This window comes from Sebastes fasciatus, chromosome 16, assembly GCF_043250625.1.
Source record: "Sebastes fasciatus isolate fSebFas1 chromosome 16, fSebFas1.pri, whole genome shotgun sequence".
NCBI classification, from domain to species: Eukaryota; Metazoa; Chordata; class Actinopteri; order Perciformes; family Sebastidae; genus Sebastes; species Sebastes fasciatus.
In genome coordinates, this window is record NC_133810.1 from 1,868,444 (window position 1) to 1,885,175 (window position 16,732).

Below are 16,732 nucleotides of genomic sequence, written 5' to 3' on the forward strand. Positions count from 1 at the left end.
GAAGAATATTTTATTGATATTTGTACATACTTCTTACCAAATGTCATGTTTAAGCGATATGTCCCTTTTCGTCTATACAGTTTAGTTTCACTGTTTGCTTGTCATAATCATAACTATCTGAGGACAGTTCACAGACAAACAGAAATGAGTAAAGTATTGTGACATGCAAGAACAACACATACATGTTATTACAAATTTATTATATGAATAATTAAGACATGTAGTGAATGCAATTAATTTAAAGATTTTCTTCAGATCATCACTTCTTTAATTGGTTCACAAACACAGATTTGTATTATTATCATTGTGATTTTGAATATGTAGTAACATCCTTGAGAATAGTGTACCATGTTCAAAAATCTTTTCTTTTCAAATTTCAAATTCAAATTGCTTTGTACATGTCACATAGAAAACTGGATTGTTTATTGAAAAGCATTCACTTCAAATTGTCACTGGCTCTTGTTGAGGAACACTGAGCATCTCCACCAACAGCACAGATTTTGCATGAGAACGGGTCTGATGGTATGATCCCTGAGTCCATAGATGAGTGTAGTCAAACACCTTGGAAGGATATTCAAGAACACAAAGCATACATTGTAAATCCGCATAAGGGCGGATCTCCTCACAGTTCTGGCTATGGCTATAATGATGGTGGAGAACAAGGAGGCGATGAGAATGAGGCTTAGCTGAATGAGGTGAAGTAGAAGCGTTTGAAGAGCCTTTCTAGCTGACACTTTGTCTGTTGAGGCAGACCTGGCTACAAGCGCTACACCAATGTAGGAGCTGACGATTACTACACCCACTGACAGAAAGAGAGTGCTGGCATATGCTTTTTCAAAATCATGAAAGATTGGTGAGAAAAAAATGTTTTCTTTAGAGCACAAGTCATTTGCATGCAGATTTAGGGAGATTTTTGTGAACACATACACCAGCATAAAAACTCGAATGAGGATGTGGATAAAACTGAAGGCCCACACCACAACAATGGCCATTCCTGTGCTTCTCATGGTGAAGATGGTAGCATGTCTCAGTGGATGGCATACAGCCACATATCTCTCAAGTGACATCACAGCCAGGGTGAGAGGGGAGATTGACTGTGTGAAAACTGAGAACAGAACTAGGACACCACATGCATAATATGGAATTTTTATCAGCAAAGACAGTAAGTAAAGCAGAAGGTTTGATACCAGGTGAGCAGTGTCTGCAAAGAGCAGGTTGAACAGCAGGATATATCGGGATGTCTCACAAAACACCTGCTTACTCTTCAGAGTGAACAACAAAACACAGTTAATGCAGAAGAAAGAGCAGATTGACCCAACGGATAACATGCCAAATAGCATTGTCTCATGGGGAGCTTGATACTGCAAATTCACAGTGATATTGGCCTTAGGCTGCAGCAAAGACAACATTACAGAATGATGTCTGAAAAAAAACATGTAAACTACATAACATACAAAGTACACATCATCATGCCAAAGAAGCTAAAAATTATCCCTCACCACAAAAACCTTTTGAGTGCTGAACCTCAAATTATCCATCAATGTTGAGCAGTCAGGTCAGGAGGTTGGAGGTAACGTTCATTTACACAAGAGCAGAGCAGATCTGGTGCTGTTTTTCCTGCATGGACGGTATATATTCTTTGTTCTCAAGCCAACTTCACAGGACGTTCATTACGTAAGCATGATCATCAGTTTAGAAATGAGTGATGTAATCTTTCTACCACTGTCTACTTTTCCCCCCCGCTGCATTCAATGCTTCCATTGCCTGTCTCTATTTTTGGCTTTCAAATAATTTATTATTATCCAGACTTTGATTTTAACATAAATACAGTAAGTACTGTCCTTATGTACAAGGTAAAAGTGAACATGGCTCACTGCTTGACCCTACTGAAGGGGAGTAGTCAAATGCTCAAGCTGCAACTCTAAGTAAAAAAGAAAAATCTCAGTTTTTGGCCCAAATTTTTAAAAATGTTGGGCACCCTGGACATCTAAACCCCAAAAGGCACAACTAAACCACACTGTCAACCATCTTACCAACTTTGAAGTTCCTAAGTTAAATAGTTTTCGAGTTCTGCTCCGGAAACGAAAGTGTGACATGTGAACGGACTAACGGAAGGACACGTGGAGCGCTATATACCCCTGACTACGTTGTCGCGGGGGTATAATAAGATGTTTAAAGTTACTGGCAACGATTATCCAGTAGTTGTTATAGGCCTATTTCATACCACGGTAAAAATGACTGTAAAACTAACTACATTAGTTTTTAGCATACTGTAAAATGAAGTTCATTATTATACTGTTATTTTATATGGATGGGTGTTTCTTTGGACCCGGATGTGAGACTATGCTGGCGTGTATGCTTCTCAATCCGACTCAGTTTATGTTTTTTACTGCTTTTGTTGCTGCAATCTGTGCTTTTCTTCAAGAAGGAAGGTGCAGACCTTCTACGCCTTACGCAGGGGCCACACAGCGCGCATCATGCTCGCGTGACGGCAGCGTCACGTCGTGGCCGCGTCATGCCCGCGTCATGCCCACCTAGGGTGTTCACACTAGACGCGAGTTACCCACGTCTCGGGAGCGTCTCAGCTACCTGTCAGCTGTGTTTTTGCTGTTGCTGACAGCCCTTTCTTTCTACATAGAGTTTGCCTTTTAATGGCCATTTAACTTCATAATAAATGTGATTTATATTTATTTAAGACAAAAAAGGGTAAGAACTGTGTGGTAATTTGTAAATATTATTAAAAACAAGCAAATAAATTCATACATAAATATTAATATATAGCCCATATAAATCCCTCTTTTCTGTCAGTGAAGAGGGATTTATATATATACAATGAGGAGGGATTTCTATGGGCTATATATATATATATATATATATATATATATAAATCCCTCTTCATTGACAGTGAAGAGGGATTTCTGTGGGCTATATATTAATACAAAAAAATAAATAAATACATTAGTAGTAAGAGAGAGCCTACAGCAATCCCTCTTCACTTTGACTGGCACAGTTTTAAACAACATTTCCAGGGGGTTTCGGGTTCCTGTTCTACAGCATTCCAGGTTGCGGCTTTTATCGAAAAGGACTTAATTTACATCTGGGGCGGGACAGCAATTTACATTATAAATGCTGATGTTCCGACATCTCAGGCAACTTGGAGCTTTTCACCACCTTGTTGCTGAACTGCGCCTTGATGGAGAAAAACACCTGAAGTATTTCAGAATGATAAATATAAGTAAAGTGTTTTTTTTTTTATTATTATAAAACAAAGCAAAATAAACAGTTTCGTTATTTGTTAACCTTTAGAAAACGAAAATTATTATTAAATATCTTTAAAAAAATTAAATAACACCTCTAAAAGAAAGAACAATAAAGTTACGTGGTGTTTGTTGAGAGAGAGAGAGAGAGAGAGAGAGAGAGAGAAAGAGAGAGAGAGAGAGAGAGAGAGAGAGAGAGAGAGAGAGAGAGAGAGAGAGAGAGAGAGCGCATCGGAAAAATACTGCCAACTATCACCTGATGTTCTTATAATCTATTAACCCAGTCTATTATATGTATAGCATATGTAGGGTTTCTGCTATGACTACTACAGTGTTTACATAATTAAAAGCCTGTACTATTTTAACTTGATGGAAACCTGCAAGTAGACAACTGCTTTATTTAGAGTATTTCAGAATAAAAGCATTGTGTTAATGAATGAATGATTCTGTGCACTAAAAACGCTAGAGGACTTTTATTTTGAAATCTAGATAGGAAGTGTAAAATATTGATGGTCAGTGACATATTCTACAGATGTCTAGACATGGAAACTGTAGTAATCTTGCTCATATACTGTCAATAGATCACCTTCACTGTCTGTTGCTGCTGGGAGACGCAGCCGAGAGGTAAGCGGCAAGCGTGAAAAATAGGCGAGCCTTCTATTCTATAAAATAGACGCACGTCTGACGCGCGTCTGACGCGCGTCTGACGTGCGTCTCATGCGGGCAGTGTGTCCACTCTAACCTGTTAACATGGACGCCGAAATAAAAAACAACACGCGACGTTGCCGTCACGCGAGCATGATGCGCGCTGTGTGGCCCAGGCTTAATCCTATAATTTTCCAGTCCTGTGTTGTCAGATTGATAGTTGCACTGCTGCGGCTCTGTTTACTCACCCACTCTGATGGCCAAGCAAAATACTTAACCCCAAACTTCTCCCGAAGGCTGTGCCATCAGTGTGTGTGAATGAAAAACTAAGGCTCTATATAAATGCATGTCCATTTACCATAGCTAGCTAGCGATCCACCGTCGTACACAATAAACTGTGAATTCTCCAACTCTGTACACCATGAGTGGTTTATTTTCTACCTCAATACCAGGACTATCCTCATGGTCTCTCCTCGACTCATCATCCTGCTCTGGCTTCACTGCTGTACCACTGCTGTAGTCCGAGGCTGGGTGCCTCTTCTCCGGCTCGCGGTTTTCTAGGCGCTTCTCTGTTGCTACAATGCTGTTCATAAAATACTCCACACTGGAGCTCCTGAACCTCAACCATCACATCATCATAGACTGCCTCAATGTCATAACATCAGACCCCTGCGTGGGTTGCAGTGTGTTTACTCGGACCATGCTATTCCATCTGTACTGTCGGACAGCTGCTCTGTCGCACAGCAACAATATCATCACAACAAACCAGACGTGTGCGTTGGCAATCTGAGGCCACTTGTCTATGTTGACCGTGTCGTTCCGCCCACATCTGCCTCAGCGAGAATAAAGTCGTAATGTTACGAAAATAAAGTCATAATATTACGAGAAAAAAAGTCGTAATATTACGAGAATAAAGTCATAACTTTAGGAGAAAAGAAGTTGTAATATTACGTGAATGAAGTAATAATATTACGAGAATAAACTCAGAATATTACGAGATAATCCGAACTTTACGATAAAAAAGAAAATAACTTTTATAACGACTTTTCTTTCTCGTAAACCTTTGACTTTATTCTCGAAATCTCAGATTTTATTTTTTTTTCCTCAATGTGGCCCTAATGCTCCGTCGTACTGTCATACCATAGACCTACAACAATGATAAATAAAAATGAAAATGTAAACAAAAAAACAGTTATTCATTTCCACAATTTTTTTTAAAAATCCACAGGGAGCCACTGGAGAGGAGCTAAAGAGACGCATGTGCTGACCCTCGCACTAAACCAAGCCACACCCCCGGGCTTTGTGTATATACAGAAGCCTTGTTTGGGTCGTGGTGGTGGGCTGGCTGTAATACATCGAGCTGACATCCTGGTCAAGGAACTCCCAATACGCAATGTCACCTCATTTGAGTGTGGGGCATTCCCTCCAGCTGGCTCCCCACAGCTCCAGGTGGTCCTCATTTACTGCTCCACAAAAGTGTCCACTACCTTCATGTCTGAGCTATCTGAGCTCCTCACATCTGTCTGCTCCATGTCTCCATCTACACTCCTGCTTGGTGACTTCAACATCCACATGGACTCCAGCAGCTGCACATTCGCTACCAAATTCCTGTCACTGCTGGACTGTTTTAACATCACACAGCATGTTCATGGTCCCACCCATGCCAAAGGTCACACACTGGATCCGGTGTGTTCGACTGGCACATCTCCCTCCCATCTGCAACGTCTGGACATCATTGTATCCGATCATCATGCCATCTACTTAACCTTTCCTGTCCCTCTGCCCAGGCGGGGCACTAAACATACCATCACGTTCAGGAACATTAGGTTAGTTAGTGCCCCAGCCCTGATTAACATGACAGTCACTCATATGACCTCAGATCCCTTCGACACTATGGTGGATGGCCTGGTCTCGCCCCTCTCAAAACCCAGACTTTCTCATTCTCCAGTCCTGCCCCCTGGTTCACCACCAAACTCTGTACCATGAAGGCCACTGGTCGCCAGCTGGAGAGGCTCTATGAAAGATCCGGCCTAATCGTTCACCTCAAGGCCTTCAAAGATCATGTGCAGACCTACAAAGAAGCTCTTTCCCGGACAAAAACCCAATACTACTCATTGGCACCCAACAACATCACCCTGAAAGCTGTTCTCCACCATCAACTGGTTCCTCCGCCCCCTCAATATCCCCCACCCCACAGGTCCACCCAACCTCTGCTCCAAGTTCCTGGACTTCTTCCGGGCCAGAGTGGACTCCATCCACCAGCAGCTTCTGATGCCTGGCCAGCCACAGGGTGATGCTATCTCCGCTGCATGCCCGCCTCAGTGCTGCCTTTCCTCCTTCTCCCCTGTGGATGCTCTTTATGTTGCTAAACTGGTCAACAAAGCCAAGGCCTCCGCCTGCTGTCTGGATCCCGTGCCCAAAGCCCTGGTGAAGGCATGCATTCCTACCCTGTGCCCCATCACGGTGGACATTACTAACTCCTCCCTCAAAATGGCCGCAGTCCCTTCTATTCTCAAAAAGCCAGGTCTGGACCCAGGTGACCTCTCAACACTCCATTTAATTTGATTTCAGAGCAAATAAGTCTACTGCAACAACCAATTGTTTCCTTATTGAAAATATCAAAGCTAAAGTTGATAAGGGGGGAACGGACTTTGCGGTATTTCTCGACTTAAGAAAAGATTTTGACATTGACACAACCTTGAGTTATTAATCACAACATTCTTCTTACAAAATAGGCAAAGCATTTTTTTTCTTCTGCTGCTTTATGCTTTATGCTACCTCAAAAACAGAAATCAGTGTGTAAGGATCAAGGATACGGTGTAACCCATTCCCAGTTGTAATGTCCCAGGGCTCTATCCTTGTCAAGGGTCAAAGTTCAAGGTTCTTTATTTGTCAGAAGTCAGTTCCAGCAAAGCAGTCATTGGCAATGGTGTATATGTATATATTTGTATACTGTATATATAACAGTGGAAATCGCACAAGTCTTATGGCCTGCTGACTGAAACTGTCCCTGAGCCTGGATGTGCGGGACCGGATGCTGCGGTACCGTGTCCCAGACGGCAGCAGGCAGAACAGTTTGTGGCGGGGGTGGTTGGGTTCTGTAATAATCCTGTTGGCCTTTTTCCTACACCGCTGGGTGTAGATGTCCTCCATGGATGGCAGAGGTGATGCAGCCGGTCAGGATACTCTCGATGGTGCACCTGTAGAAGTTGCAGAGTATCCTGAAAGACTACCGCCCAGTAGAACTCACTTCCACCATCTGCTCCTCTTCAATTGATAAATCTCATTCGGTCACTACCCAAAGCTCATGTCCATAGGTGAGTGTCGGAAAATAGACATACTGGTAAATCGAGAGCTTTGCCTTCCGGCTCAGCTCCCTTCACCACAATGGTCCGGTACAACGCCTGCATCACTATGGATGTTGCACCAAACCACCTGTCCATCTTACATTCCATTTAACCCTCACTGGTGAAAACGACCCTGAGTTACTTGAGTGTTAGTGTTTGACACCTTAATTTGTTTTTTTTGGGGAGATGCTTTATGAGTTATTATTAGAAAACATTAAAAAGAATTGTGTCAGGGCATGTTTGCTTGATTGACAGGTATGTCAGCCTTCCATTTCAGTTCCTTCCCTTTGCCAAAATTTGGATTTGACATCTGATGGCCATGTGTGGTTTCCCAGTCTTAAAAAATGTATATTATATACATGTAGATTGTCTATTAGATTTTTACATTAGGTTTTAAAGTATTCTGCTTTAACAACTAATGCCCAAAACAAAAAAAGAAAACAGCAGTGGATGCAAGTCAGTAAAAGTTAGACTTCTCCTAGCTTTTCCAAATAATGAGTTGTGTTGTTGTTATGAAAATAATGTTTTTAGTTTGGTGAAATTCTCTGAGGTATCACAGAGAGAAATCCCCACAACTGACCCAATCCCCTGATAACTAATTTAGACACATTAAATATTCAAACCCTCACTAACATCATCATGTCTTCATTAAATATTAATCTAACTAATGCCTTCTGTGTGTGTTTATCAGTAATGTTAATGGAGATGGTATGGCAAAGTTGAACAAGTCAAGAGTACGTGTATGGAGCAAACTTTTATCTTCAATGTCTGTCCTAAAATGTTAACTTGAACCTTAAATGTCTGAACTCATACTCAGGTATGAAGTTGCATGTAGTTGTAAATAAATTTAAATATTGCTTCACATTTCAAGCTGCCCTTGACAAGACTTTTATGTAAAAACTCTTCTCCGAGCCTAAAGTGGGGCTGGAACAGATACCAAAATCTCTGTTGAATTTGTTGTTTATCCAGTTTAAAATAGTAGTATAAATAATTACATAATTATTAGATAAATACAGTTTTAAACAGAAGTAATTAACCTAGTGTACTTTATTATATTCAAATAAATTAAGTCATTGTAAATGTGTCCTTGTATCCCTTTATTATAGAAAAACACATTATTTCATCAATTTTCATTGTGCCCTAAAGTTAATGCACTCCTAAAATGTTCAACTTGGGAGCACATTTGCACATACTGTAAGTTTAGTGGCTCACTTTATTTTGTTTCTTCAATGAACTCTAAATTTGCACCACAGATCTTGGGTTTCTATATTAAGATAAGATTGATGAGACCTTTTTGAGTCTTTTTATACTTAATTTTCACACTTATTCGGTTCAAAATGAACATTGATAAATGCACACTTTTATGAAAAATTTGAAAATAAAAATAAAGCTGCAAGCAGCGATGAACGGGCCCTCGCCCCCTTGCGCACGTCGGGGAACCCGCTGTCGTGCATTCCCATGAAAGTCGCACACTGCGCGCAACAGTTAGAGGGAATTTTCTGCATGGAGCGCATGGCGCTGTAAGTGACCTGTTGAGAACATGTGGGGCATCCTTTAAAGGCACTTCTATGAGGGTGGGTGGCAATATACAACCATTTCTTGTTGCCAGTAGGTGGCGTTATCACCATAACTCAATAATGGCACGTATATGTCTTCAGGCCAAGACTCTTATAAAACATGTAAAGTTTGGGGCTGATTGGACAATGTATAGTCAATATACAACAACTTCCTGTTTCCTGTAGGTGGCGCTATGACTATCACTCATGATGGCACGTATATGTTATCCAGCTTGTGAAATTTAGGGCAGATCGGACTATGTAAAGTCAAGTTACAACAGCCTCCTGTGTGATGTCGAAACATCAAAATTCGCCGAAACCACAAAAGCTTCGTAATTTAGCATCATGAAGGTGTTGAGATTCTGCTGCCCGACTTTGAAATGTATCTCTTGAATCCTCTGGGAGGAGTTTCGCAAAGTTCCATACCTGTAAAGTGATAAAATAGCGTCTACTCACGTGACGTATGACATCATTGTTTGAGCGATCAAAAATTCTTTCATAATTTAGCGTCACATTAGTTTGAGGGTTATACTACCCAAATTTGACGCGAATCCGATAAACTCTCTAGGAGGAGTTCGTAAAAGTATGCATAAAATACATGAAAAACACACAAAATCACCCAATCACTACAGAACTTTGAATTTCGCACCAGTTCTGATGCGTATTTCACTTTTCGTGAGTTTTCGTGCATCCTAAGTGCCTCAAAAATGCGATCTCGCAGCAGAAAAATAATAATCCTTAGAAAAACAATTACTATTACTACTACGATTACTACCTAAACATTGACCCCTGCCCTATTAACTGCAATGTGCTCACAGAAAACATTCACAGCTAACAACTGGGTGTTGAAATGACCCCTGAAATTTCTTGTACTGCAGATCCTCTAATGGCCAACGGACACTGGCTCAGAGAAAACTGTACTTTAATCAATCGAAAAATCCTTTTAATAATATCTTGAAATGCAAAATAAACATATTTCTCCCTCCAAAAAGGAAGGTGTCAATAGTTCATTTTACTTCTGCCAAAAACTTTTTTAAAGTTTAGAGTCATTAGAGTCAGTTTGTTGTATTTTGGGACGTTTCCTTAATTGTCTTCTTGAGTAAGTAATCTTGAGTGTAACTATTGTTGTGGCAACGCTGTTTTTCAGTCACAGAGAGAAATCCCTCCCATCTGACTTAGTCTCCTGGTAACTCATTTGTACACATTAAATATTCAAACCCTTACTCATTAATGTTTTCAGTAAATATTGACATAATTAATGATTCCTGCGGGAGTTTATCAGGAATCTTCATGCAGAGGTTTTTGACGTGTACCTCTGTGGAGACAAAGTATGGCAAAGTTTAAGAAGTTAGAATAAGTAAAGTCCAAAGTAAATAGAAAAAAACTTGTTGGTTCAAAACTGTGCTTACCCATTTCAAGCTGCGCTTTACAAGATTTAAAAAAAATGACATGTCTTCTCAGTCTGAAGTTGGTCTGCAACAAAGAGGAACATCTCTGCTTGTTCATTCTCTCTGTTTTACAACATGGTGCACAGTTAGGTACACTTAACACATCAATATAAAGAATATGTAATTAGTTGTAAATGGGGTACTTCATAGCATCTTATGCTAGCTAACATTAGATAGCTCCTTCATAGCTACATAGCTCCTTGCTAAACAGAGCAATGAGAATGAGAAGTGGCACCTCTATGTCTGAGGCCATGGTGCTCTGGAATATGGTGGATTGTGCCACTCGGTTTGGGAGTTGGAGTTCAACTATCTTAGTAAAATGGAGCATGACATTGAGAGGCGGTATAATGCAGGCGTTGTACCGGACCATCAGGGTGAAGAAGAAGTCGAGTCAGAATGGCAAAGCTCAGGATTTAGTTTTAGTTTTAAGTTCCAACTCTTACTTATGGTCATGATCTGTGGTAGTGACTGACATGAGTTTTATCCTCACTTGTAGAACAAAGTGGCGTCTTCTGGGGACGCAACACTGGGGTTCAGGAGCCAGGACTTTGGAGAAGGAATGGTGATGATACCCACCCCTCTCCAGGGTGTTTGTTTCACAGTACCAGCCGTGTTCTAGTTTTGACCCCACAAGATCAGCTTGAGCTAGCCAGCCTATATTATACTTTGCGAGTACACAAGGGTCCACTAGGGTCCGTATGACGTACATTTCATCATCAGTGGGTGTAGGCGTGGGTTCTGTGTGGACGTCCGCCTTCCGGCAATTTGTTGTGGCCGTATGGACCTGTCCCTTCCCCTTGACTTATATTCCCGATTACTATGGTTTTCAGCATAATACTACAGAGCATACTTAGTGCAGCAAACAGTTGTTGCCAATGTTGTGGGATTTGCTAAAAGCCACAACAACCAACAGATGTTTTTGCTGGTGAGTTTTGCTCTGACTAGGTCCCTAAAGAGCTATCACTCTATGCTCAGTAATGTGAGCTTGACAGACTTGTTGGAGGCTTGAAAGTTACCTTTCAGCAAAGGAAACAGCTCGAACATGTGTTTTTACAATACAAAACTGTGTGGACTTGCCTGAGCCGTTAAAGCTGTGATGTGCTTGGTCGTAGTGGGAGTAAATAGCACATTTACATACCCAATCATTAATGTAACAGGCATTCAGGCAAATACTACTGCTTTCATTAAGGGTGTAACGGTACACAAAAGTCATGGTTCAGTTTATACCCCAGTTTAGGAGTCACAGTTTGGTGCGAGCTCGGCACATTGGAAAAAATACATTAGGATATTTTTATTAATTTATTTCGAACAGACAGTTGTGCAAGTGCAACACTTCTATTCTATTGTATTACACTATACGAACACTGAAAAAACACATTCCCAAAAGGCAACAGGTCACAAAAGGCAAACTTAAAAGCATCTCTCATGCAATGGAACTCAACATACAAATAAAACTTTAGTTAGTCCCACCATAGCTATATTTAAACTTCCAAAGCACCCAAACATATATGTATTCTGTTCCGCCCCATTCTGCTCCCACTTCCACCGAGTACACATGAACCGTACTCCGGTCCACCTTTTCAAGTGGACTTGAGTACGGATCGACGAATTTCCCGATTACTGAATGGAGCGTTCATACTTATCACATGAACTGGACTTTGGGATCCAGCTTTTCTCCTGAAAGTGACGAGGCGCTCCTCTGAGCCGCTCAGCTTTTAATTAATTATTAATATTTCTTTTAACCGTTTTAACCGATAGCGTTCATCGGTTAAAATGCTTAATGTCTGTTGACGGTTAAACGGTTAATTATTAACATCCCTAGGGTCAAGTGTACTCGGACCCGTGAACCTGGGTCCCTGATGTGAAAGCACCCTTTCGGAATTGGCAGTGGAAATCTTTCTGTAAAGTGATATTAAAAATGACAGCCATGCTTAATACAAGCAAAAACAACAAATGAAAATAATACTACATCAGTATTCCACTAAGTTCGAGATAGATACTCTCCTATTGTCATGTCCACTATGGACATACATCACATGACCCGGGGCAGGGGTCAGCAACCTGCAGCTCTGGAGCCACATGTGTGCGTCTCTTTAGCTCCTCTCCAGTGGCTCCCTGTGAATTTATAAAAATGGAAACGAATAACTGTTTTTTGTTTACATTTTCCTTTTTATTTATCATTGTTGTAGGTCTATGGTACGACGGTACGACGGAGTATTAGGGTATTATGACTTTATTCTTGTAATATTACGACTTTTTTTCTCGTAAACTTATGACTTTATTCTGTAAATCTCAGATGTTTTTTCCCTCAATGTGGCCCTAATACTCCGTAGTACATTTGCTCTTTGGCCCTCACTGCATTAGATTTATATACTATATACTTAGACTATAAACTGTGTTACCTTCATCACAATGATCACATGTTGTTGTTTTCTTGCCTAAATTGGCTCTTTTGATAGTAAAGGTTGCTGACCCCTGGACTAGGGTATTGAAAAATAATGGAAGAGAAATTACCTATTCCTAAACTGTTAACCATGCGGACATGTGATGGTGTCACGTGAACTTGGTGTGACGACAGAGCTCATATACAGTATGTGAGGGTAGGCAAACGTTGCAGACCAGCTCTGCTCACAAGGAAACAAGCACAGGCTGCTGCTGCTAACTGTCTAGAGAGGGAAAATGTATGTGGATTATTTCTCATGTGAACTCAACGGGCATGTCTGCTGACTTTGGAGCTTCGTTGTTGTGGCAATACAAACTGGAAGAAATTAATTTTGTGTTCAATAGGTTAATGTCTTAAATACAAACTGGAAGAAATTCATTTTGTGTTCAATAGGTTAATGTCTTAAATACAAACTGGAAGAAATTCATTTTGTGTTCAATAGGTTAATGTCTTAATTGCTTTTCAAAATGTTGTACGCAAATCAATCTCTGACCAACATCACTGCTGGAAAGCAGTATCAGGGGTTACTGGAAAGAGTGTTATTTTCCACTGTGACTACAGTACCATGCTGTGTGTTTCTCTTCATCAATGGAATCATGTTATTCACCTTGAGGAGTAAATTAGTGTTTCGTGAGACCTCCCGTTACATTCTTCTGTTTAACCTCCTTTTTGCAGATACTGTGCTGCTGGCACTGAGTCAGTTACTGTATCTAATATCTGCATCTAGAATAACACTAACATATCCTGTATGTGGTGTTCTCACCATGCTTGCTGATCTCACGAATGAAATCTCCCCTCTCACACTGGTGCTGATGTCTCTGGAGAGATATGTGGCTGTGTGCTACCCACTGAGGCACGCTACCATCATCACCATCAGAAACACAGCAGTGGCTATCATTGTGGTTTGGGCCTTCAGTTCACTAAATATCCTCACACGAGTTATTTTACTGTTAGATTTTCCATTTGAGGACATGGAGAGCCTGCAGATGAATGACTTTTGCTCCGACATAGCCATGTTTCTTGGGCCAATGTCTGATCATTATGACAAAGCGTACACCTGTTTTCTGTTTGTATCAGCTGGTGTGGCAATCACTTCCTCCTATATAGGTGTGATGATAGCAGCCAGGTCAGCCTCCACAGACAAAGCTTCAGCCCAGAAGGCTCGTAACACTCTGTTGCTGCATATGGTGCAGCTGGGCCTCAGTCTCTCTTCAACCATATACAACCCCATCCTCATAGCTCTTTCGAGAATTGTTACGAGGATAGTATTTGTGCGCACCCAGAATGCTTTTTATGTGCTTATTTTCATCTTCCCCAGATGTCTGAGTTCTCTCATTTATGGCATAAGAGATCAGAACATCAGACCTGTCCTCGTGTACCATCTATGTTGTCGACTGAAACTCTCAGTCGCCCCGGCCAAGGCCAAGGTCTCACCCTAGACTTCATGAAATGAGTTGAGCTTTGTATTTTCTTGTAAATGTAGTGTACATATACGTACAGTGCTTGAAGTGGATAAGTGCCGGTACTCCCGTTATTCACATATTGATGTGTGTATCGGCTGGTTTCAGCAATCTCTGTCGACTTCATTCATTATTTCTTTAAGCATGTTAAACTGTGTCAGTCATAATTAGTTGTAATTTTATTGCTATATTATTATACTTGGGCTATGCGTCTTCTATAGTAGGCCAATAATACTCCAATAATATTCACACTGGAACATTGTAGGGTTAAGGTGTAGTGTTTATACATAGTGTTAATACTTAAAGTGCTTTCCTGTGTTATTTGTAGTATCACTATAATATATTATAGTATGTTTACAGGCTGGAATCAACAGCAGACAAGCGGGTATACATACAGAGCTGAGGTGTTTGAGCTGTTCATCAGGTTTTATGAGTAGTGACCCAGTCAGAATGCTCCTATATATTATACAGACACACATTCTGAATTTATACAGTGAATAAAAGATACTAGGAGATATTGGGTTTGGAGGTTGTCCCCTCAGAAAATTTGAAGGTTTTTGAATTAAAGCTACGCGTTTTATATAATTTTGGACCATTATTATTACTAGTTAAATGATTATTATTTATCACAGCCTTCATCTGAACATTTAATTCTTCTGAAAATGTATTGCCCTGTAAAATCATATTCTATAAATCAGAAGAGCAGATGCAGAAAACTTTTAAATAATGTTTCATTAATTATATTTGTTCCCAAAAAATAAGTTACGACGAACATTTGTTTTATTTTACAAAAAGGACGTGAACATTGTATTGATAAATTACAGCACCTCGTTCTCACCCCCCTCCACCGTACCGTGTGTCGGCTCGTCCAGGTGCTCGCACTGATAATCTACCATAAACGATATAAATGATATATTATATGTGATATAAATGCTCTGATTCTGATAAGATGATAAAACATGCATCCCATGAACGCCTTTGACTTCCCTCCCCTCTCTCCCCGCTGTTCTCCTGGAGTTTTAATTCCTCCGATTCCACATTTCTAAATCCATCCACCATATTTATTAGAAATAGTCGAGTGTCACTGCTGTTTGTGATCATTGGTTTTAAATTACGTACTTATTCCACATAAGTGTCAGTTGTGTCTTAACAGAGAGAGAGAGAGGAGCAGACAGACTACGCACAGAGACACACAGAGAGACACAGAGAGACAGATAAAATAACATAACACAGATTCAGTAAAGAAATAAAACAATAACAAAAGAGCCAGGGGTATATCACATATATCACATTATATTATAAAAGACAGATGTTAAGTATATTGATAGCATTTTTGTTAGTCAAATTAGAGAGCAGTTTCACGTGTTGCTCAACAAAATATGGCTTTTTATCGTTAAATTTATATTTATGAATAAAAGATTTTTGCCAACATATCAAAGCTATTATAAGAAAATATGTCTTCTTTTTTTCCAAACAAAACCAAATACCACATTTTCCCATAATAATGTAAAAAATTAAAGATATGATCAGTGACAAATCCGTTTTTGTCATTGATCATATCCTTAAAGACTTTAAAGAGTTTCTTGGTGTGAGAACAAAACTGATTCTGAATATTCATCACAGAAAGAGCAGTTTGTATATGTCTTTTTTAAATTTCTGCATGTTGTGATTGGTAGGGTAATATTTATGAATAATGTCTAAGGACACTTCTTTAACCTTATTCACGATTAGATATTTATGAGGAAACATCCAGACTTTCTTTCAATAGCCTATATATAATTTACAAACTGATTCTAATGTCCACCCTTTGGGCCCACCACCCGCAGGGATAGGCATCGGGGTCGGGTGCAGTGTGAGCCGGGCGGCAGTTAAAGGCGGGGATCTAGGCGTGCTGATCCTTGGCATTGCAGACTGGCTCTGGGTACGTGAAATGTCACCTCTCTGGCGGGGAAGGAACCGGAGCTGGTGTGGGAGGTGGAGCGATACCAGCTAGATATAGTTGGGCTTACCTCCATGCATAGCTCTGGTTCTGGAACCACACTCCTGGAGAGGGGCTGGACTTTCGCCTTTTTCGGAGTTGCCCAGGGTGAGAGGCGCCGGGCGGGTGTGGGGATGCTCACAAGCCCCCGGCTGAGCACCGCTGTGAAGGAGTTCTCCCCAGAGAACCAGAGGGGTGGGGGGTGGGGCGGTGTAATTGGAAGGAACGGCCTTCCTGATCTGAACCCAAGTGGTGCTTTGTTGTTGGACTTCTGTGCTAGTCATGGATTGGCCATGACGAACACCATGTTCGAGCATAGGTTCCTCCGGAAGAGCTTCTCGTGCATCCCGGTGGAGGCTGGGGACATGGAATCCGAGTGGGCCATGCTCAGAGCCTCCATTGTGGAAGAGGCTGCTAGGAGTTGTGGTCAGAAGGTCATCGGCGCCTGTCGGGGCGGCAACCTAAGAACCCGCCGGTGGACACCAGCAGTGAAGGGGGCCGTCAAGCCGAAGAAGGCCCGGGGTCCCCGGAAACAGCTGATGGATACCGGTTGACCAGAAGGGCTGCAGCTGCGGCGGCCGTCAAAGCAAAAACCCAG

At 41.0% G+C, this 16,732-nt stretch overlaps 2 protein-coding genes and 1 long non-coding RNA gene across 6 annotated transcripts in view; 2 read left to right on the plus strand and 1 right to left on the minus strand.

Annotated features, from left to right (window-relative positions):
• Positions 1-16,732, plus strand: part of LOC141753168 (rap1 GTPase-activating protein 2-like) — a 467,886-nt gene that overhangs the window by 444,159 nt on the left and 6,995 nt on the right. The gene's annotated exons all lie outside the window — the stretch shown is intronic.
• The window catches only part of LOC141753169 (uncharacterized), a 33,782-nt gene continuing 19,932 nt past the window's right edge, over positions 2,883-16,732 (minus strand). The window contains exon 3 of the long non-coding RNA XR_012590402.1: positions 2,883-2,893. This is a non-coding gene — a long non-coding RNA (uncharacterized LOC141753169). The remainder of the gene's footprint in view (positions 2,894-16,732) is intronic.
• LOC141752496 (odorant receptor 131-2-like) lies at positions 13,164-14,135 on the plus strand. Its single transcript, XM_074610493.1, has one exon. The coding sequence runs from the start codon at positions 13,164-13,166 to the stop codon at positions 14,133-14,135; it is 972 nt and encodes a 323-aa protein (XP_074466594.1).

What these genes read in the sequence shown, in the direction of transcription:
- LOC141752496 (XM_074610493.1), top strand. Translation starts at nt 13,164, where the DNA reads ATGTTGTACGCAAATCAATCTCTGACCAACATCACTGCTGGAAAGCAG.